This window comes from Myodes glareolus, chromosome 16 (assembly GCF_982192425.1).
Source record: "Myodes glareolus chromosome 16, mMyoGla1.1, whole genome shotgun sequence".
In the NCBI taxonomy this organism is placed as follows: Eukaryota; Metazoa; Chordata; class Mammalia; order Rodentia; family Cricetidae; genus Myodes; species Myodes glareolus.
The window spans coordinates 28,925,865-28,946,931 of NC_142041.1; the positions used below are offsets into that span (position 1 = coordinate 28,925,865).

The window sequence follows — 21,067 nt, forward strand, 5'->3', positions numbered from 1 at the left end:
CGGCCTTGATTTTGAGCCTTAGCTCTGTCTCTTTTGAAATCATGTGATGTTATTTAAACTCTTTATAGTTCCTTACCAGTGAAATGGGAATAATATTGGCTGGCAGAGGTCATTCAGGCAAGTGCTGGGTACCCACTATGAGCTCATCATCCGGTCAGCATCATCAAAGGCTTTGTGATGGAGACACTTGCTGCCTGGATGGCTGGGCACAGGGAAGAATACAGGCTAATCAAAGGTACTGGGCATGCTGAGACGATCCAAGGAGAAATAGGGAAGGGAAGTGGTGCTGTTTGACTGGAATGGGAGAGAACACTGGGAAGCTGACATTATCCGTTGGACCAAGGTTAGTCTTTCTTCCACAGGCATGCTGAGACTTTATGGGATCCTAAGCGGGTGATGGTGGGTTCAATGCCAGCAACAGGGGAAATCTTCAAGTGATTTGTTCAGGATGGGCTGGGAGAGTGAGCAGAGATAGAGGGGTAATAAACCTCTAACAAAGTGGTGGGAAAGGTAGAGGCGGTGTGAGGAGAAACAAGGATGACGGAGGGACGTTGGTGAGTTAGAGTTTATGGGGCTGTGTAAGAAGCTGGACTGCCACGCCTACCATCAGCTTCAGTACTCTGGAAGCAGCGGTCAGCCTGTCCTACAGAGTGAGTTCCAGGCAAGGCAAGGCTGTCCAGAGTGAGACCCTGTATAAAAAAGAAAGCGAAGAAGAGGAGGTAGAGGAAAAGCTGGGCCGGGTGGCAAAGCCTGAATCACAGATCCTAGCTGTTTTGGAGGCTGAGTCATGTCAGTTACAAATTCAAGGCCTACTTGGCTGCAGAGTAAATCCAAGGCCAGTCTGGGCAATTTAGTGAGCAGCCTGTTTCAAAATAAAAAGTCTTAGAAAAACAAAACAAAAATTCTTGTCATTAAAAAAAAGAAAAAAGGGCCCAGGGTATAGCTCAGTAGTTGGGTGCTTGACTAGCATGTCCAAGGCCCTGGGTTCAAGCTCAGTCCTGATAGAAAATATATTTTCTGTTCATCCCCCAAATAATATCATAATCTCTCTTAAGAAGTCTTTGGCTACTTCCCGTTATCTTGTTTAGATGTCGCTTCTCTGTCTTTCCCTGCTTTTTTTTTTTTTTTTTTTTTTGGAGGGAATCTCACGTAGCCCAGGATGACCTTGAACTCACTCTCTGTAGTCAAGGGTGGCCTAGAACTTCTGGTTCTCCTGATCCTGGGATTATAGGGATGTAGTACCTCACCTGTTCTATGCAGTGCTGGGGGTCAAATTCAAGAGATCATGCAGGATAGACAAGCACTCTATCAGCTGTGCATAGCCTCAGCTCAGCTGCACTACGATTTAAGCATCGTGAGACCTCTTAGCAGCAAAGAATGACCATCAGGGAATACTTGACAATGGGACCTTTGTACTCATTTATGTTGGTACTACTGCATAGCCGTAATAGCTGTGAGTAGACGGTCGATTCAGCTTCTAAGATGAGAGGATAAAACCAAGAGGAACAGGGACACATCCTCAGCCAATTCCAGCCACAGTTAGAGGGTGAAAGAGCAAGCCTGTGAGGAGGAAGAGGAGAGTGGCGACGAACACCGTCGAGAAACCACAATCTAGCCGAGCGAGCTACCAGGAAGTGCTCAGAGTACGCTGGCTGCAGAAACGCTGAAGAACAGGGAGCACTAGCTTTTGCACATAGGAACACCGATGTCTTAGGAGCAGGGAAAAGCTAGATTACAGGTGCATGGGAGGGACGGGCAGTGGGAAATCTTGCCATTCATGCGCGTGTTTCAGGGCTGAGTGCTAAACTCTGCACCTTGCTGGGCATGCGCCCCACTTCTCCACTCCACTTCTCACCCGGTGAAGCGGTGTGGGAGGGGAAGGACCTGAGGATGCACTATTATTATCCTCATAATAATATAGGATTTATTGATGAAGGATGAATAATTATCCATCATTCAGGGACAAATAGACAGATGTCAGATGCTGTCTTGAGAGAAACACAGGCGTCTTTCCCCAAGTGAGTATCCCTCCCCTGATGTCTACTCCCCAACGCTTAGCTGAATTACCGTTAAATGCTTTAATATTCGTGCATACACACGTTAGAATACACACATACAATACAATATCAAATTTAATATTAAAAGTATAAGTGTATACTTCTAAGATAATGGGGGCTAGATGGAAGCCAGGCTTCAGCCGTTCTACAGCTGTGGAACACATTATCTGTGTGTCAGGGCAGCATCTGGGTGACTAGAGACAGCCCTTGTTATCACATCACCACAGACTGAGCGGGAAACAGGAGCCGGCAAGCCCCTTCCATTCTCTGAGGAATAACCAGAAGTTTCGGAAAGTATTCTGTCAAGAAAGGAGGGCAGCTGGGAGGTGGTGGCACACGCCTTTGACTCAGCACTCGGAAGCCAGAGGCAGGTGGATCTCTGTGAGTTGGAGGCCACTGTGGTCTACAGAGTGAGTTCCAGGACATCCAAGGTTACACAGTGAGGCTCCTCCCTGGACAATCCCACCCCAGCGTGCTTTAGGAACAGGCCCAGGTGCCTTGTTGGAGCTCTCCGTCGCGCAATGAAAGTTGCCCAGGAGCATGGGCCTCACATCTGCAGAGACCGTCTTATTTCCTAAAGAGCACTGTGGGCTTCTTTTTTTTTTTTTTTTTTTTTTTGATTTTTTGAGACAGGGTTTCTCTGTAGTTTTTGGTGCCTGTCCTGGAACTAACTCTTGTAGACCAGGCTGGCCTCGAACTCACAGAGATCCACCTGCCTCTGCCTCCCGAGTGCTGGGATTAAAGGCGTGCGCCACCACCGCCCGGCCCACTGTGGGCTTCTTAATCCTCAGAGAATCTGCTTTGCTTTTCTGTTTTACAGGGAGTGAAACTGAGGAGGGGAAAGAATGACGTGACTATATCCCAATTATTTTGTGAAGAAATGGCTCAGCCCTTGCCCTTTGCTCTTTTGGGTGACTTTAGACCCTGCTCACATGGCCATCACAGCACCGAGCTAGCTGAGGCGTGATGGCTCTAAGCAGACCAAGGCTCTCATGCTTTAATGGTTTTAAAATTCTGTCAGTCAGCGATGCAGGACTGCAATTCTAGCTGGGATAGGAGAATCAAAAGTTTAAATCTAGGGCTGCTGAGATGGCCCAGTGGGTAAAGGCACTTGCTGCCCAGCCTGACCCTTGGTGCAATCTCTGGAATTTATATGATGTAAGGAGTCTGAACCAGGGTGCATATGGATGCACGCGCGCACACACACACACACACACACACACACACACACACACACACACTCAAATAAATGATTTTTTCGAAAAGAACAACAAAGACTCCCAGTCTAGCCTAAAATGATGCTATCTTTTTCTATTCAGCTTTGCTATTGACTTAATTCCATCTGCTCCAGGACTGAGCCGCCTCCATACGGACCTCTAGCAGAGGTTCTCAGCTGTATGCCTCCTTCTCTTCTACATTTCCAGTCCCTCTGGGCTTCAGCAAGACTCAGCCAAGACCTCTCTCCTTAACTAGACCTGCTCCAGCTGGGCAGACAGGAGAACCATTCCTCCATTGATACCCAGCTTCATAAAGTTCACGAAGGGCCGGGTTTGAAGGCTGAAGGCCCGGTTTCCAAGCCCAAACTGTCAGCCTAGCTCTGTGACCTTAGTCACACCAGTGTCCTGATGGAATTTCTTGGTTTGAGAACGGAGGACAGACAGTTAGAGCTGTGTTGTAAACAGACTGCAAGGACCCATCAAAATGCTGAATGAGGCCCTGTGCTAGGTTAATTGTCTGTTTCTGCCATCTTGAAAAATCTTAATGATGTTCAAAGGAAGAGACCTGGGTTTCCATCTTGCCCTGGGGCCTCAGCAAATTATGTATCTGGTCTAACCTGTATGTCCACAGCCAAATCTATGTTTAACCTCCCTGGATGCATAGCCTGTAATTAGCTGGGTTGAATTGTTAGGAAAGAAACTGTTGGGGCAGTCTCCAGGCCTTCCTTTACTTCACACCAGCAAAGTCTGATGTGAAGTTTAAGGAGATGTCAGTCTTCTGCAACTGAACAACCTTCCATCTGGCTTCCAGTCCACCCTGCTCTTCCGGTTCTCCGTCCCTCGACTGTTCCCCTGGCTGTGCTCTCGCTCGGGGGCAGCACATTCGTAATATACCACTTATCTCCCCACAGCTCCTCCTCCTGGTCAGGACGACTCCATCCTCCCAGCCCTTCAGACCCAAACCCTTGGCTTTGGCTTTCTCAGCCCACACCCCATTTGTAAGTTGATGCGGCTACCGTGCTATTTTCTGACCACTGCTTCACCATCACCGTTGAAGTCCAAGCTGCGTCATCTGTCACTTGGATCATGGAGATGCCCTTCCGACTGCTCTCCCTGGTTCACCTCCTTCTCAGCCCACACAGAAGTCGGAACCACCTTTTAAAGTCAGGAGTCGGATTGTGTTAGTCCTCTGCTCAACTCATCCATGGATGTCCAGCCCAATAGGCCTGGGCCTTCTCCTTATCCCTCCCTCTCCTTAGGCCCTCTGCCTAAGCCCTGAGCTGTCAGCACCCTGGGTCTTCTCCGTCCTCCCCAAGTCAAGCTTCACTCTCCCCAGCAGCCACCACTGACTGTCTCTTTATTCTTATTTATTTATTTATTGAAACAGGATTTCTCTGTGTAGCTTTGGAGCCTGTCCTAGAACTTGTTCTGTAGACTAGGTTGGCCTCAAACGTACAAATCTGCCTATCTCTGCCTCCCGAGTGCTGGGACCAAAGGCGTTACCACCACTGCCCAGCTCCCTTTAGTTTTAACTTTCTTTTTACTTATTCTTTGTCTTTAACATCATGCCTCCCGATTCCACCCACATACCTCTCTCCCAAAATAAAACAAAAATAAAATTTAAGAGAAAAAAAGGGAGAAAAAGGAAGAAAGGGAAACCCTCATAATGGAAGCTGCAGTGTGACACGGGGAGTCACACAGTAAACCCCTTTATCCATACATTTTTACATGCAGGCATTCATCGACACAGGGCCCCTGCCCCTTTATTCTTATCCCTACATTCCTGGCTATTGCTGTCATTGGACACACTGTTATTACTTGTTCTCTGCCCTTTTTAAAACTGTAGACTATTGCTGGGGGGTGGCGGCATGTCTTTAACTCTAGCACTTGGGAGGTAGAGGCAGGCAGATCTCTGTGAATTAGAGGCCAGTCTGGTCTACAGAAAGAGCTCCAGGACAGTCAGGGGTACAGAAAGAAATCCTGTCTCAAAAAACCAAACATAAGCAAAAAACAAATAAAACAGAACTCCAGAAAGCTACACAATGTCAGGGATTCTCTTTTTTGATTTTAAACAGGCCTCACTTAGTCCAGGATGACCTTACTCTTTCCACACTCCCACCTCAGCTTCCTAGAGCTGGGCATCGGGTGAGTGGCAATGACAAGAATTCTAGAATGACTATGGTACTGTTTTACGTACATCACAGCAGCCGCTGTCCCTCATCCCAGGAAGCTGTCCCCACACACTGCAGTGTAGGCACTTATGGAGATGACAGGGGCCAAGCCTCCTTCAAGATCATGTTACAGGTGACTCCAGACTGCTATTTGCCCATTCTGCCAAGAGTTTGAGCCGAGAGGGAGGGTTTATGTGCTTATGCACATAGCTCTAAAATAAAGCAGCTTTTGTTTAAAAGATCTGGCCTTATAGGTAGAATGCAAAACTCTCACATTCTGGTAATAAAGCTAAACTTTCCTACAGACAGAGGGACCATAAGTTAGTCTTGCAAAATAACAGTGTGGTTATTTCTGTCCCAAATTCCCGCTCTTGACTGCTTATCACGCTAGAGACACCTTGCCTGGCTTCCAATCTAGTTCCCTCCAAAGCATCTCCTCTGGTCTCCCCCACCCAGCATCATCCTCAGTTTGTTAACTTGAGACCCCACCCTCTGGAGTTTCTCTTCACCCTGTTTCTAGATACAGGGAAGTGGGGTGGAGACAGAGAATGGCGCTGGGGAGTTGTCATGAGCACAAAAGACCTAAGTTCTAGTTTCTTCCAATAAACATGTGTATCCTTGGGCTGGCAATGTGGCTCAGTTGGTAGAGTACTTGCCTAGCATTCATGGGTTTCTAGGTTCTATTTCAGCACCAAAAGGGTGTGGTGGTGCCCACCTGTAATTCCAGTACTCCTGGTACTTGGGCGATGAGGGCAGAAGGATCAGGTGTTCAAAACTCATCCTGGGATGCATTAGACCCGGATTTTAAGAAGGGAAAACATGTCGTCTGTCCCTTTGGAGTACTCAGATCTCAGGGACTATGGTGCCCACTTGTGTAGCCTGACCGTTTTGCTCAGAAGGTAGCACAGAGTGAACATCCTGTCTAGTCTGCTACCTCCCTGAACAGGTGTCAGGAGCTCTGGAGAAAATCTGATTAAGAAGTACCTCTGCCATCCTCTGAAGGTGTTCTCAGAAGGATTTCACAATAACTAGTCTACAATAGTTAGTATTGAACCATCACCCAACTATTAAGAATTAAAGCATTCTTGGGCAAAACATGGTGGTACATGACTTTAATCCCAGCACTCGGGAAGCAGAGGCAGACAGAAACCTGTGAGTTATAGGCTAGTCTGGCATACATACTGAGTTCCAGGACAGCCAGGGCTATGTAGAGAGATCCTGTCTCAAAACAAAATAAAACAAAACAAAAAACAAACATCAGAACATTTAAAATGCTGGTTTAGAATATAAAACACATAATTTTAAAAATTGTATTGAGACCTTTAATCCTATACATGAAAAATCCAAAAAATTTAGGAGGTAGATTGTAGAAAATACCTGTTGTTATTCTCTACGTGGCTCCTCTGACTAGCACCCTGCCTCAGAGTTACCTGAACTTTGATTGGTTTACATAAGAGAAAGATCAAGGAACTAAGAAATAGAATGGAGAGTAAGTCTTGCTTGTTCAGTACAAAGATCCAGTTTAGTGGCAGGGCCTTGGGTGTTTGCTATGTCTAAGAACTTACTTATTCCTCAGTTAGCATGGTGACACACATATGCAATCATAGCACTCAGGAAGCGGAGGCAGGAGGATGGTGAGTTGAGATCTGCCTGGGCTGTGGAGGAGTTCTTGTCTCAAAGCAAACAAGAAAAAAAAGTAACTAGCATTGGGCAGATCGAGTTATAGTTTAAACTCACTAGGAAATTCATGTGCACCACCACACTCGACTGGTCACCCCCTTTATATGTATTTTACTATATGCACATAGGAGAAGGTATGTACATTCATATTGCATAAAGAGAAAGAAGGTGGCAGGAGAGACACAGAGGAAGAAGTTCTCATGTAGCCCAGGCTGGCACCCAGCTCCATATGGAGCTGAGGGTAACCTTAAACTTCTAATCCTGCATTTACCGTCCAAGTTTCAGGATGACAGTGTGTGCCTCTATGCTGGGCTCACACTTTTATTATTAGTAAAGCAGCTACCATTTATGGAGGTTAGATATCAAAAGTACCACTGATCGATGTGCTAGGCATACGGAAGATGTCCTCCATAACTAAAGAGACTTCACCATCCCTGCGAACCCACGAAGCCAGGGCTATTGTCTCTATGCTCCAGGTCTGTGCTGGCTCCACTCTAGCTTGAACTCAAGAGGCTCTGGAATCCAAACCTTTTCCCTCTTAGTCTGGCTCCAGAACACAATGGGTCCTGTGTCTCCTGACCTTGGCTTCTGTGTTCCCTCCTTGGCTGAGCCGCGGTCCCCTGAGCCCCTCTCCTTCATCGGTCTGGTGATCATTGGAGAGAAAGCAGTTCCTTTGACTTCAGCTTCGCTTCTGGAACACAACGCCGTGTCTTTTCACTCAGAGGCTTTCCAGCTTCCCCTGGGTGAACTGACAGCGGTCACTAGTCACTCTGAGTGGTTGAGCTCAAGTGTAGAGATTAGCTTTGAATGTCTAGTTAGGGCTTTGTGTCTATTTTCTGCCTATTCTAGGGAGATAGATACACAGCAAGGCTTGCTAATAGTTTACAACAGGTTTAGGTGAAAAGAATCATATCCAGGAAGATTAATCAATAGCTAACTCCACAATCTTCATTGTCGTAAGAAATGTATGCTGGATGGTGGTGGCACACGCCTTTAATCCCAGCAGGCGGATCTCTGTGAGTTTGAGGCCAACCTGATCTACAGAGCGAGTTCCAGGACAGGCTTCAAAGCTACATAGAGGAATCCTGTCTCAAATCCACCCCCACTAAAACAAACAAACAAAAAACAAACAACAACAACAACAACAAAAACCCCCCGAAGAAGAAGAAACGTATGAAAGTATGAAATAGGCAAGAGAGTGACTATTTACTCATTTTGCAAACAGAGGCACAGGAAAGGGATGTGGGTTGCTCTGGGCCACTGAGTTGATCAGAACCTAGACCCAGGGTTCTTTCTACACTCAGTCATCTCCATTCATAAAAAAGCCACCACTCTAGCCACAGCCTGGAGTGCACAACCCCCAGTCATCCGGTGCCTTAAAAAGGAATCCAGATATATGCTGGCACAAGGAACCACATGGCTGCCGGGCAGGAGGCTGCACATGCCAGACTGTGTGCCAGAGGGGGTTCCCTGGATAAATATGGAGCTTGTAGGACGACAGGGCCAGCTCCGCCACGTCCCCCTCACACCTGTGCAGTGTGATAAAGAAGAGTGCAATTTGCTCACAGCCGTGGTCTAACCAGATAAGACTTTTAGGCGGGAAATGACAAGCAAACTTGAGTGTGTGTGTGTGTTTTAAGTGTTAGTTTTGACATTTTAAAAAAAGCTTTTAGGGCGCTGGTGAAGTCAGAGCAAATACCAAGAAGGTGGTGTGCAGAGATGGACGTGGGGAAGGATGAATCTCACCTGAAGCTCCTCCAGACACCTGAACCTCATCCACGGAGAACCCGTGCTCCAGGTAATGACAGACCTGCAGAGCGGGGGACATGTTATTTTCCTCTTTTATTGATTAGGTATAAAAGAGCAATGGGATACATCCATGGGAAGATGGACTGTGACCCGCTGAGCGGCATTTTTTTGGTGCTAAGAACATCAGGTCTAAAGAAACACAATGGGCAATAAACAATTAGTGAGAAATTCTCTTCAATGAAAGATAGTGAAGGTACCCAGGACACTCCTTCTGTTCCGTGGCAGAGCAGGTTGGAAGGACATCCGGAAGGATATAGCAACAGGAGTTCCACTAGGGCCTGGTCTATCTGAATGCTCACTCTTTCGCCTTCTAATTTGTCATACGGTTTGTTCTAAAGCAGAATGTCTCAAAATGTTTTGTGGAACCCTGGTCTTTGAGATACTCTGAGGCACAGCTGGCAAACTTGTAGCTTCTGTACCCTTCCTTAAAATAAAAAAAAAGGCATCATTGTATTAAGATAGTAATCAGCATTGTTAAAATTGTGACATAGCAATATATGTGCTTATTTATAGATGCATTAAGTCATGTGATACAGTAGAGGGGTTAATAAACATAGCACCAAATCCAACGGATCCATACCCACAAGTGGTCACTGATACTACATGCAAGGACTGTGGTGTCATATAGGAAAAAATTCCGTCATTTATTTGAGTGATAAAGTGCCACACTGCTAAAGCCACTGTGGCTTTTACTTACATTCACACTTTAGAGGAAAATGTAATTAGAAGTGGGTAAAAATATAATTTTTCCTCATCAAGAATCTCTGGGTTCATCACGAGGGACAGAAAAAAAAAAAAAGAATCTCTGGGCTGGGGATGGAGCTCAATACCATAATTCTTACCTAGCATGTGTGAGGCCCTAGGTTCAGATCCCAGCACTACCAGAAAAAGAAAGGAATGGAGGGAGGGAGAATGGGAGGGAGGGAGGGGAGAGGGGAAGAGAGAGAGAGAGAGAGAGAGAAACTCTTGTCTTAAGAACAAAAAGTGTCCTAATCCAAGGGCACTTTGTTTCTTGGAGTTCCCAGTGCATATTGGACACCCACAGACTGAGAGGGTTAGTGTCAAAGGCCTACTAGTTTTTTCTCAAATTTAGGTAGGAATAGACTTCTCCTTTTTTTTTCCCTTGTTTTTTGAAGACAGAGTTTCTCTGTGCAGCTTTGGAGCCTGTAGACCAGGTTGGCCTCGAACTTAAGAGATCTGGTTTGTTCTGCCTCCCAAGTACTGGGATTAAAGGTGTGAGCCACCACCGCCCAGCTGGTAATTGACTTCTTTAAAAACATTTTCTTGCAAACTTTGTGTGTATAGGGCATATTTGCATGTATATGAACCTGTGTGTGTGTGTGTGTGTGTGTGTGTGTGTGTGTGTGTGTGTGTGCGTGTGTTTAGGGCAGAGGTTGATGTCAAATGTCTCTTTTCTTCATCATTCTCTATCTTATTTATTGAGTTAGAATCACAAACCTGAACCCGAGCTTGCCAATTTGATCTGTCTACCTAGCTAGTTTGCTTTGGGAATCCCTGTGTCAGGCCCTATCAACTAGGGTTATGGCCAACCACCAGACCCACTTAACCATACATTTGGGCACTGGAGATATGAACTGTGGTCCTTATGCTTCTGAGGCAAGCGCTTTACCTGCTGAGCCATCATCCCAGCCCAGAATTTGCTTTTCATAGTACCCCGAGTATCTCAAATAATTTTAAGAAACACAATCCCAAGGACAAAAATCTAATAATAAAGCACAAGTTGAGCAGGTGTGGTGAGCAGTCTGGAGGCTTGGGATAGGGAATTCAAGGCCACCCACGGATGTGCCAGATCCCTCTAGACAGGATGTACCCTGTCTACCATTCCTCTCTCCAAAAGAAAAAAGAAAGGTTATATGAGTAAATATGCTTATTTCAGTTGGTGATTATTATTATTATTGACAGGTTTCTCTGTGTTACCCAGGCTGGTCTGGAACTCACTTTGTAGACCAGGCTGACCTCGAGCTTAGTGACCCGCCTGCCTTTGTCTCCTGAGAGCTGGGATAAAGATGTGTGTCACCATCACTCAGCTATCAGTTGGATATGATTACAATTTGATATAAAAAGGACAAAAACAGTAGTGATATACTGAGTTTCCCGTGAGTGGAGTGACTGACTAGAGATGGGTCAGCTAGCTTAAGTACCATGTCACAGGGAAATTAGAATGTCGAAGACCGCGTGAAGGAACTATTATTGATCTAAATTAGGTTAATAAAAGTTAGGATCATAATAAGCTATCATAACTACTTTGAATAATATATGGCCTGGATGCAAATAGGAAATACAATGAAAATAGGTTATTATGTCAAAGGTGACCAAACATGACCTATTTTTCTTCTATCACTTATACAAATATAATTTTTTTTTAATAAGTCAGTAGGTCAATAACGCACTTTTGAACAAATACCATCTGTGTAGGACTCTATGCTTTCTTCACTCAAATTCTCACTAAATGTCTGCTCCACTGGGTGTGTGTTGCTGCATGCCTTCTCTTCCAGCACTCCAGGGGCAGAGACAGGTGGATCTCTGTGAGTCTGAGGCCAGCCTAGTCTACCCAGCAAGTTCCAGGCCAGGTCTGCAGTGTGAGGCCCTGTCTCAAAAAAACAAAAACAAAAACAAAGAAAAAAGAAATCTCTTCCACATTCTCTGAAGGTGCAAGAACAAGGAAGACATGGTCCTTGACCTCAAAAATCAAGGGTAAAACTCAGGATAGGGGATCTAAAAACCTGTAGGGGGCTGGAGAGATGGCTCAGCATTTAAGAGCACCTGCTGATCTTCCAGAGAAGCTGGTTTCAAATGGTTCCTAACTGTCCCTAATGCCAGGTCCAAGGTATCTGATGCCCTCTTCTGGCCCCCTTAGGCACCAGGTGTACATGTGGTGCAGACACACATGCAGACAAAACACCTATAGACATGAGATAATAAGGCTTACAAAGAATAACTAAATAAACAAAGCTCCAGGGGCAGGATCCTGGCTGAGGCACCCCGCGGGTCACCATCACATTCCCCAGTAACTCTCCTTCTCACCCAGCAGTAGTCATTGGAACTTGGAGTTTGAGGAACAGAGAACAACTCAGGAAGAGGAAAGCCGAAGCGCAGGAGAAGCAGACATCGCAATGGCTCATTGGGTAGGTTCCTTACCCGAGGCGGGCATGAGTGTGCATGTCGCACGTCCATGTTCTTGCTCACACCATCTTCTCAAGCATCCTATGTCAGGTGGTGGTATGCTTGTGTGTTTTATTTTGTTTGTTTTAAATGTAGTCTCCAGTGGGTTTACTCTCTTGCCCAATGTCACAGCAGTAGAGTCACGGCAACAGAAATTTCCCCCGTTTTCTTTCTCTGTGTTTTCACCATGTACTGAGGCAGGCTCCAGCCCCACTGAAGCTGGCTCACCAGGGTAGCTCATGCTGCCCTTTATTGGTTCTGCTAGTGTTAAAAAAAGGTGCATAAGGCCTGCTTGGTAGTGCATATGAGTAACCCCAGCCCTTGAGAGAATGTGATTGGAAGTTGGGCTTTTTAGACCTCACGTGGCTTACTGAGAACACATACTGACTCGTGAAAACAAGGGGCTGGAGAGACAGCTCAGCCGTCAAGAGCATTGCTCCCACGCGGTATAGATGGACATGCAGGCAGAGTGTCCATGCATGTTAAAATTAGAGGGCAGGTGGGGAGGACCTAGCTGATAAGCAAAATGACCACCCAGACGTCCCAACTTCCTACTCTCTGTCCTTGGGCAATTTACAGAAGATCCCATTGCACCTCACTGTCCTCTGCACAATGGAGATAATAGCCTTTACCTCATGGCCTGAAGGAAATAGGGCAGGATAGTGCCTCAGACATAGGAAGGCCTAGAGATGGCTCCTGTGGTAATGCCTTAGTCCTATTTTATAGTGTTTGTGAGTCATTCAGCTAAGTTGTATGTAATTCTTACGGCCACCACACACAATTGGAAGGTATTATTTGTCTCATCTTACCTATAAGGTAGTCAAGAAATGGAGAGGATGAATGACTTGCCCTAGTCACGAGGGAACATGGACTAAACCTTAGGCCACTCAGATATTTTTGTATCTTTGAAATAATTTTATTATTATTATTTGACTTTTTTTCGAGACAGGGTTTCTCTGTGTAGCCCTGGCTATCCTAGAACTCACTTTGTAGACCAGGTTGGCCTTGAACTCACAGAGATTCACCTGTCTCTACCTCCCAAGTGCTGGGATTAAAGGTGTGCACCACGACACCCAGCTTTGCATTTTATTTTATCTGTGTGTTTTCCTTGCATGTGTAGACGTACCCTTAACCACGGAACCGTCTCTCTGGCCTTGGTGACGATGATGACTTTATTAGAGAGAAGGAGAATTTATTAGAGTCAGAACACAACTTTCAGTTGGTCATGTCCGCCATGCAAGTCCCAGTGATGAATCAGGCTTGATGGCAAGTTCCTTTACCCCCTGAGCCATCTCACTGGCTTTGTTTTGTATTTTAAAAATTTATTATGTGTGTGCACATGTGTGCACGTGCACATGAGAGTAGATGCACCCAGAGACCAGAGGTCCATGTGATCCCTCTGGAGCTGGCATTATATTCATCCCATGTGGATGGTGGGAAATGAATTTGAGTCCTTGGCCAGAATAGTATATACTTTTTAACTTTTTTTTTTGTTGTTGTTGTTTTTATTTTTCGAGACAGGGTTTCTCTGTAGCTTTGGAGCATGTCCTGGAACTAGCTCTTGTAGACCAGGCTGGCCACAAACTCACAAAGATCCACCTGCCTCTGCCTCCTGAGTGCTGGGATTAAAGGCGTGTGCTACCACCGCCCGGCTACTTTTTAACTCTTAATCCATCTCTTCATCCAAGCTCGATTTTGTAAAGTTATATTTTAAGTTACATTTTATTGCTTTAGTATGTGAGGGTGTGGGTGCATCCATGCATGCAGAAGTCAGAGGACAACTTGGGGGAGTCAGTTCTTTCCTTCCACCGCATGAATCCTGGGTCAGTTCTCTTCTCCCACCACATGGATCCTGCAAATGAATGCAGGTCAGCAGGCTTTGTAGGACATGCTGAGCCTAGGTGCCGAAGATGGAGTTCAGCTAAGCCCATTATCCTCAGAACCACCTCCCCAAGATTGTTCTCGCTCCTCCCCTCCCCTTCCCCCATTACACATATACACACATGCACACACACATGCAGACACGCACACACACTCTAGTTTTAAAACCATAAAATCCTGCATGAACACTTTCCTAGCAAGTGAACACCAAGGACTCTCAGGACTGTTCATTTTGCAAACTCAGAGACTGAAGTCTGGGGAGAGTAAGGCCACAAGGACAGGGGTTAGGTATTGGGAGCATCCATTTGGATTCTGTAGCCCTGTTGCTGACATTCATTCTGGTCTCTCTGCAGAGAACAGAAAAAACGCAAGTATCAAAGAACAGGAAAAGGAAATTCAAGAGGCCAAAAGAGACAAAGAAGCACAAAGGTGCAGGCAGAAAGGATGCAGAAAGTACCTGCTGAGGAAGAAATGGGGTGCACTGTAAGGCCTGTGACTGAAGTCCCCCCACTGGTGGCATGCCTCCCAGAAGCTGTGCCTGCACCACACTGTGCTAAAGTGCGCCAGGAGAGAGCAATACAGAACCATTCTCAAGCAGACAAACAGAGGGCCAAACCTGAAGACCTCTCTCCTAGCACGTGCCAAGAAATGGTTGTACTTCAACATTCTTCTAAAATGTGGCAAGACACGGATGAACCCGAGGTGCGCTCTCCTGAAATGTGGCGGGAAACAGCTGTGCCCCAAGATCATTCTTCAAAAGTACCCCAAGATATGGCTGGGCCTGAGGTACTCTCTCCTAAAATGTGCCAGGAAACAGCTGTGCCCCAAAACCATTCTTTCAAGTCACCCCAAGAAATGGCTGGACCTGAGGCGCTCTCTCCTAAAATGTGCCAGGAAATATCTGTGCCCCAAAACCATTCTTTCAAGGCACCCCAAGATATGGTTGGGCCTGAGGCGCTCTCTCCTAAAATGTGCCAGGAAACAGCTGTGCCCCAAAACCATTCTTTCAAGGCACCCCAAGATATGGCTGGACCTGAGGCGCTCTCTCCTAAAATGTGCCAGGAAACAGCTGTGCCCCAAAACCATTCTTTCAAGGCACCCCAAGGTATGGCTGGGCCTGAGGCACTCTCTCCTAAAATGTGCCAGGAAACAGCTGAGCTTCAAGAACATACTTTGAAAATGTGCCAAGATGTGGCCAGACCTGAAGTCCTCTCTCCTAAAACACATCAAGAGGTGGCTGTTGTTCCCTGGACAACACTTGGAGATGCTGCTGGCCCAGGATGCTCACCCGCAGCACTCCCCCAGGCAGATGTGCCTGAAGGCTGCCCACTTGACGCATGCCCCAAAGCAGTCACACCAGAGAAAACCGCTTGCCAAGCAGATCAGGGCTTGGCTGTGACTGGAGGCTGCTTTCCTGAAACACCAGAACGCAGTGTATCTGAAGACGTTTCTCTAAAAACATGCCAAGGAGGAACGGAACCTGAATTCATTTCTCATGAGATCTACAAACCCACTGAGCCTACAGTTTCCTCTCCTGAAACAATCCAAGACTCACCTGGGCCTGAAGAGTATTCACCTGAAGCCTGCCATGAAGTGCCTGGGCCTGAGGACCTCTCTATCAAGACCTGTGAGGAAAGGGATGAGCTTAAAGACTGCCTTCCAGAACAAACCCAGGAAGCAGGTGGGGCCCAAGGACAGGACCCTCAAGCCCACCAGGACAGTGAAGGTGCTTACGCTTTCTCTCAAGGTAGGATATTTGAATAGCAACAACTCCCTCTGGATTCGTGATTTAAAGCTGCTGCTGACAGTAGCTAGTTATCACCATGGGAGCTGTTACTGTCACTGAATCCTTTTGAGTAAAATGTATTTTTTAGTCAACCAACATTCTGTTGGCACATTTCCAAAACATTTAAATGATTGGAAATTCTATTTACCCATTTTGAGAAACCATAGTAAGAGAAACAAACCTGGAATAGGATTAATTATGTGCCAAAAATGCTCTTTTTTGGTTTCTGAGTTAGTACTCACTATGTAACTGTGCTGGCTGGTTTTTATTGCTTGAAACCAAATTCTGGTCCTCTGGAAGAGCCCCAAGGCTTTTAAGCAGTCAGACATTTCTCAACCCCTAAAAGGCCACACACATACGCACGCACACACACTCACAAACACACATTCATACACACATGCACGCACACTGAGAGAGAGAGAGAGAAAGGGAGAGAGGAGAGAGACATCCCTCTTTGAAAACACAGCATCCTGAGCTGGGGGTGCTGGTGCATGCCTTTAATCCTAGCACTGAAGAGGCAGAGGCAGGTGGAGCTCCATGAGTTTCAGGTCAGCGTAAATAGTGAATTCCACACAGCTGGTGCTACATAATGAGACTCTGTAAAACAAAACAAGCCAGCAAAACCCACCTTGGCCTAGAGGAGAGAGGGCTTAGTGGTTCTTGCAGTAGACTCAGATTTGGTTTTTAGCACCCATGGTGACAAGTGCCTGTAATTCCAGTTCCAGGAGATCCAATGCCTTTCTCTAGCCTTGAAGGAGTCCTGCACACGCCTGGTGCACACAAATATACTTAAAAATAAATCTTTCAAAACCAGCACATACTACTCTCTCTAAAAAAGAATCCCATTGGGCAGTGGTGGTGCACATCTTTAATCCCAGCACTTGGGAGGCAGAGGCAGGCGGATCTCTGTGAGCATGAGGCCAGCCTGGTCTACAGAGTGAGTTCCAGGACAGCCAGGGCTACAGAGAAACCCTGTCTCCAAAAACAAAAACCAAAAAACAAAACCCCCACATTTCTGAGAAGTGGCATGACATTTTGCTATCTAATCTAGCTGAAATGTCTGTGCAAGGTCTGTAGCATGGTCTCCCTCTTCCAAGTGAGTAACAGGCTGTGCCAATATTGTTTATTGAATCTATTATTTTGTGTTTTGATTTTGCAGAAATGAAGGAAAAAGCCAAAGCAGATCAAGACCCAGAAACACCATCAAGTCCACAGGGTCCACAAGAGAACTGTTCAGAAGACGACCCCGATAGCTATGTTCTGTTTTAACAATATTCAGCGATGAAGTTGCAGTCCAACCGAATATAGCATACACATCTTCTCTTGTACAATTTTACTGAAACATTGTAGCAATTGCTACAATTTGCATTACTGTTTTAGCTTGTGTTTTTTTCCATGTAGATCTTATCTGAAAGAGAGAACTAACTTTCAAAGGCTCTAACACATAGACAATAGTGTCTGTGTGTGTGTGTGTGTGTGTGTGTGTGTGTGTGGTGTGCTGTCTGAGGATGTACATATGTATGTGGGGGGAGATAGTAGACGGAGGGACAAGTAAAAGCAGGGGAAGGGGTGAGTAGTTGATTTTCCCTCTAAGAAGAAACATATATTTTGGTAATTCTGAGACGATAACAATTTGATACAAACACTTAATATTTTGAAAGTATATAGTTTCTGTGAATTGTCAGTTATTGATGTAATTTCAGAATTTTCTTCAAGCTTTACATGGCTCGCTGAGCTAATCTAAGCAATTCTTATTCTAGAACTTCTTGTAAAATATTCTGGAATTATAAACATCATTTACTTCTGTGTGTGAATCTGGACCTTCTACTTCTATTTTTTTAAAGCTGAGTTTGTGAAAAACATACATTAAATCATTACTTGCAGGCTAAGCTGTTGCCAAGACAGGATCTTGTGCTGGGATGGGGAGGGTGGTAAAACACCCAATGGCAGGCCATCTTGTTCACTAGGGTTTAATCTGGTCTCGTGGAGAAACAAAACAGAGAACAAATCAATCCGAGAGAAAGCAGCGAGTGCAGCAGCTTCCTCTCTGAGCCTACAGCCTGGCTGTGTTGTCCTCTCTATGAGAGTGCCTCTCTTTCTTTAACCCTCATACTTAAAACCTATAGTAAAATATCATTAATACGCTCCCCCAAAGGGAACAGTGCTGGTGCCATAGAAATGGGACGTGGAGACAGGAGGAGTGCTCACCTCTCCAGAATGGAGACTTGAAGGATGGGAAGGATCTGCACAGCACACCCAGACCAGCACAGTTCAAGGTCGAGAGAAGTGCAGGCCAACTGTGTCAATGTCTGGTCCATATGGAACAGCTGGTTTCCACGTTAAAAGTCCGTCATAAGGCAGCTCGTCTATCACTGGAGTGTAGAAACCCACCCGGACCTGGAGTTATAGGAGACTGTAAGACAGCTGACATGGGTACTAGGAGCCAAACCTGTAAACCTGGGTCCTCTGCGAGAGCAGTGTATAGCTCCAAAATGACCTGGAACCAGTTGTATAGACTACACTGGCTTCACACTCACAGAGCTGAGTCTGTGAGTGTCTGCCTCTGCTCCTGAGTGCTGGGATCTAATGCGGACATCACTACACTGGGCCATAGAACATAGGTCTCGACTGGCTGAGCCACGTCTCCAGTCCTGGGTATAGACTTGTAGACTTAAATGACTTAGTTATTTATTAGATAACTGAGGAATAAGGTTTTTCAACAATGAAGATGACGTTTTTGTGTTTCAGGAATTCATCTGGTGACAATGGTCACAGTGAACTGAAAATGACAGGTGACCAGGGGCAGGAACACAAAGGATTCTGGGTGGGAAAATATTAGAATAGATTCCCTGGTATTTCATTGGTTTGGATTTTCCTTGGGCTATCACTGGAGACTAAAATGAGACAAACTTTGGCAAATAAAAGCTCATGCAGTAAGACAATGTGCTAGGTTCTAAGGCTGTATCAAAAAGGCAGGCCTTGTCTTTCATAATGGATGGCACAGGGCTCTTGTGGTACATGAGAGCCAACCAGGGGAGCCTTCAAGTACATAGGTGCTTAGTGCTTAGTATTCTCCCCCAGGGTTCTACTTGAGGTGACATCTAGGCATAGATATATTATTTTTGAACGGCCTATGCGCTAAGGTTTTGAATAGTTCAAAGATTTTATTTTATATGCATGTTTCCCACATGCACATCTGGGCACCAAAGCATGCCTGGTGTTCACAGTCAGAAGACAGCATCAGATCCCTTAGAACTGCAGTTTTGGAGAGTTACGCCTGTCCATGTGGGTGTTGGGAATTGAACTCAGGCATTCTACAAGAGCAAAAAGTGTTCTTAACCACTCAGGTTTTTTTCTTCTTTATCATTGGTCTTTTTGAAGACAGGGTCTTGTAGAGTCCAGGCTGGCCAGAAACTCACCTCAGAAGCATGTGTCCCATGCATGGCTTCATGCAGTGCTAGGGCTTGAACCAAGGACTTTGTACATACCACATCCCAATCTGCTTTAAAAAAAAAAAAGTGTATGTATTCTTGGGTACTAGTGAAAGTGTGTGGGTTCATGGGTGCCCATGCATGACATGCATGTGAGACCAGATGATTGTCTTCCTCAGGTGCTCTCCATTTTGTATATTCAGGTAAGGTCTCTCACTTGATCCCAGAGTTAATGCTTGAGCTAGCCAGCTTCTTCCAGGGATTGTTTGTCTCTATCTCCAGGAGTTCACTACACCTCCCCGGCATCTACATGGGTTCTGGCAACCCAAACTCTAGCCCCTTACATGCATGGGAAGTGCTTTACCAGCTGAGCCATCTCCCCAGCCCCCTGTCCTGTTTCCTTCCACCATTCTCTATAAATTTATACTGTTTTCTTAGCTCTACCCAGACACCAGTGTGAATCAAATTATCCCTGTTTTCTTGTTGGTTTAGAGGTTTGAGATCATGAATTAGAATTCCCCCGAGAATCCACCTGAGCTCCACTCTGTACTGTCCTTTTCCTGTGGCAGGAAGGAGTTTGGGCACGCTGAAACTATATCTGAAGACTTAAAAAATATTGTGTGTGTGTGTCGTCCTGGCTGGCCTCCAACTCAGAGATCAGTCTGCTTCTGCCTCCCCAGTGCTGGGATTCAAGTCACAAGCCACCATTCCCAGCTCTCTCTATATCTATCTATCTATCTATCTATCTATCTATCTATCTATCTATCTATCTATCTATCTATCTATCTCTATATCTATATCTAGTGTGTGTACATATGTGCAGGTGCCCGTGGAGGCCAGAAGAGGCATCAGATCCCGTGGAAGTGGAGTTACTGCCTGCTGTGAGCTGCCACATGGGTGCTCCAAATCTAACCTAGATCTTCTGGAAGATCCTTTTAACTGCTGAGCCATCTCTCCAGCTCCCTTGAGGTTGTTTTTAAAGGCAGATTCCTAGGTCTAGTGTCTCCAAGTCTACTTTGAGTTTCAGTAGTTGGCACAGTTGGTAATTACACACTTTTGTTATGATTAGCAAGTGACTAGCAAGTCTTTCTGGAGGACAAATACCTTCCACTGTTCAGTTTGACTCTCGTATTAACAGCGCCGACTAGTGGCAACTGCAGCTTTTATTCGGTTCATTTTTAAAAGCGTGCAGATGTTGCCCGAAGGTACTCAAACTTGTTTCTCCAGCTAGACAAGACCAGTGTCTTCTAAAAGAAAAAAGTCTTTCGTAAATTTCATGTACAAGATTCTTGATAGAGGACACAGTATCAGTTTTAACTTAAAAAAAAAAAAACAACCCACAATTTCCTCCTAAAACCCACAATTTCCTCTTAAATACCTGTCTCCTAATACTGGTTATATCCTACTCGTGACTGTGACAATGAACTTAGAAGAAACAGCTTTTCATGGTTAAGCCTTTAGTCTGCGGACTTGCCTATTTTTAATATTTTACGTTACAGGTAATAGGTGGATTCCCGCTGCTTCCTCCCCCTCCCCCCCCTTCTAAACCAAGATTTTGAGATTCCAGAAACACAATCAAGTATGCAAAGAAACAGTTTGGCTGAAAGACTCTTACAAGTGGTTAAAGCGCTGGCAATTGGTACGGAGACAACTGGATATTGCATGAGATTAAAATACAATTCTGCCGGTCCCAGCTTTCCACTGTGTGTGCTGGCTCTTTACTCTCATTTTGGTTCTTGCGGTTTGGAGCCCACGAAACGTCCCCGTTTATTAACTCCTAGCCTAGGCTGGCTGTAAAATGCAGCACTGTTGATTTATTTGAGCTTCTTTCTTGACAAATAGTTATTACTGA

General features: G+C 45.5%; 1 protein-coding gene and 1 long non-coding RNA gene across 4 annotated transcripts; one reads left to right on the plus strand and one right to left on the minus strand.

Moving 5' to 3' along the window:
- Nucleotides 1–206: 206 nt before the first annotated feature.
- On the plus strand, nucleotides 207–17,598 carry Hemgn (hemogen). Of its 3 annotated transcripts, XM_048420704.3 has the most exons (5): nucleotides 207–343; nucleotides 8,792–8,923; nucleotides 11,984–12,080; nucleotides 14,352–15,745; nucleotides 16,944–17,598. In XM_048420704.3, the coding sequence occupies exons 2-5, from the start codon at nucleotides 8,845–8,847 to the stop codon at nucleotides 17,051–17,053; spliced, it is 1,680 nt and encodes a 559-aa protein (XP_048276661.3). In that variant the 5' UTR covers nucleotides 207–343; nucleotides 8,792–8,844; the 3' UTR covers nucleotides 17,054–17,598. The 3 variants fall into 3 exon arrangements, with proteins under 3 accessions (XP_048276661.3, XP_085533314.2, XP_048276662.3); XM_085677188.2 differs by lacking the exon at nucleotides 207–343 and having other exon boundaries at nucleotides 8,724–8,923; XM_048420705.3 differs by lacking the exon at nucleotides 207–343 and having other exon boundaries at nucleotides 8,725–8,923; nucleotides 11,987–12,080.
- Nucleotides 17,599–17,648: 50 nt separating this feature from the next.
- LOC148119549 (uncharacterized) lies at nucleotides 17,649–20,957 on the minus strand. The gene is made up of 3 exons (XR_015735099.1): nucleotides 20,831–20,957; nucleotides 17,993–18,181; nucleotides 17,649–17,759 (listed from the first exon to the last, which is right to left on the minus strand). It is a non-coding gene; the product is annotated as an uncharacterized LOC148119549 (long non-coding RNA).
- Between the last annotated feature and the right edge of the window lie 110 nt (nucleotides 20,958–21,067).

Excerpts from the sequence above, each read along its gene's own strand:
- Hemgn (XM_048420704.3), top strand. The coding sequence starts at position 8,845 with ATGGACGTGGGGAAGGATGAATCTCACCTGAAGCTCCTCCAGACACCT. Across the intron at positions 8,924-11,983 it reads ACGGAGAACCCGTGCTCCAG|CAGTAGTCATTGGAACTTGG; the intron begins GTAATGACAGAC and ends CTTCTCACCCAG. Across the intron at positions 12,081-14,351 it reads ACATCGCAATGGCTCATTGG|AGAACAGAAAAAACGCAAGT; the intron begins GTAGGTTCCTTA and ends GTCTCTCTGCAG.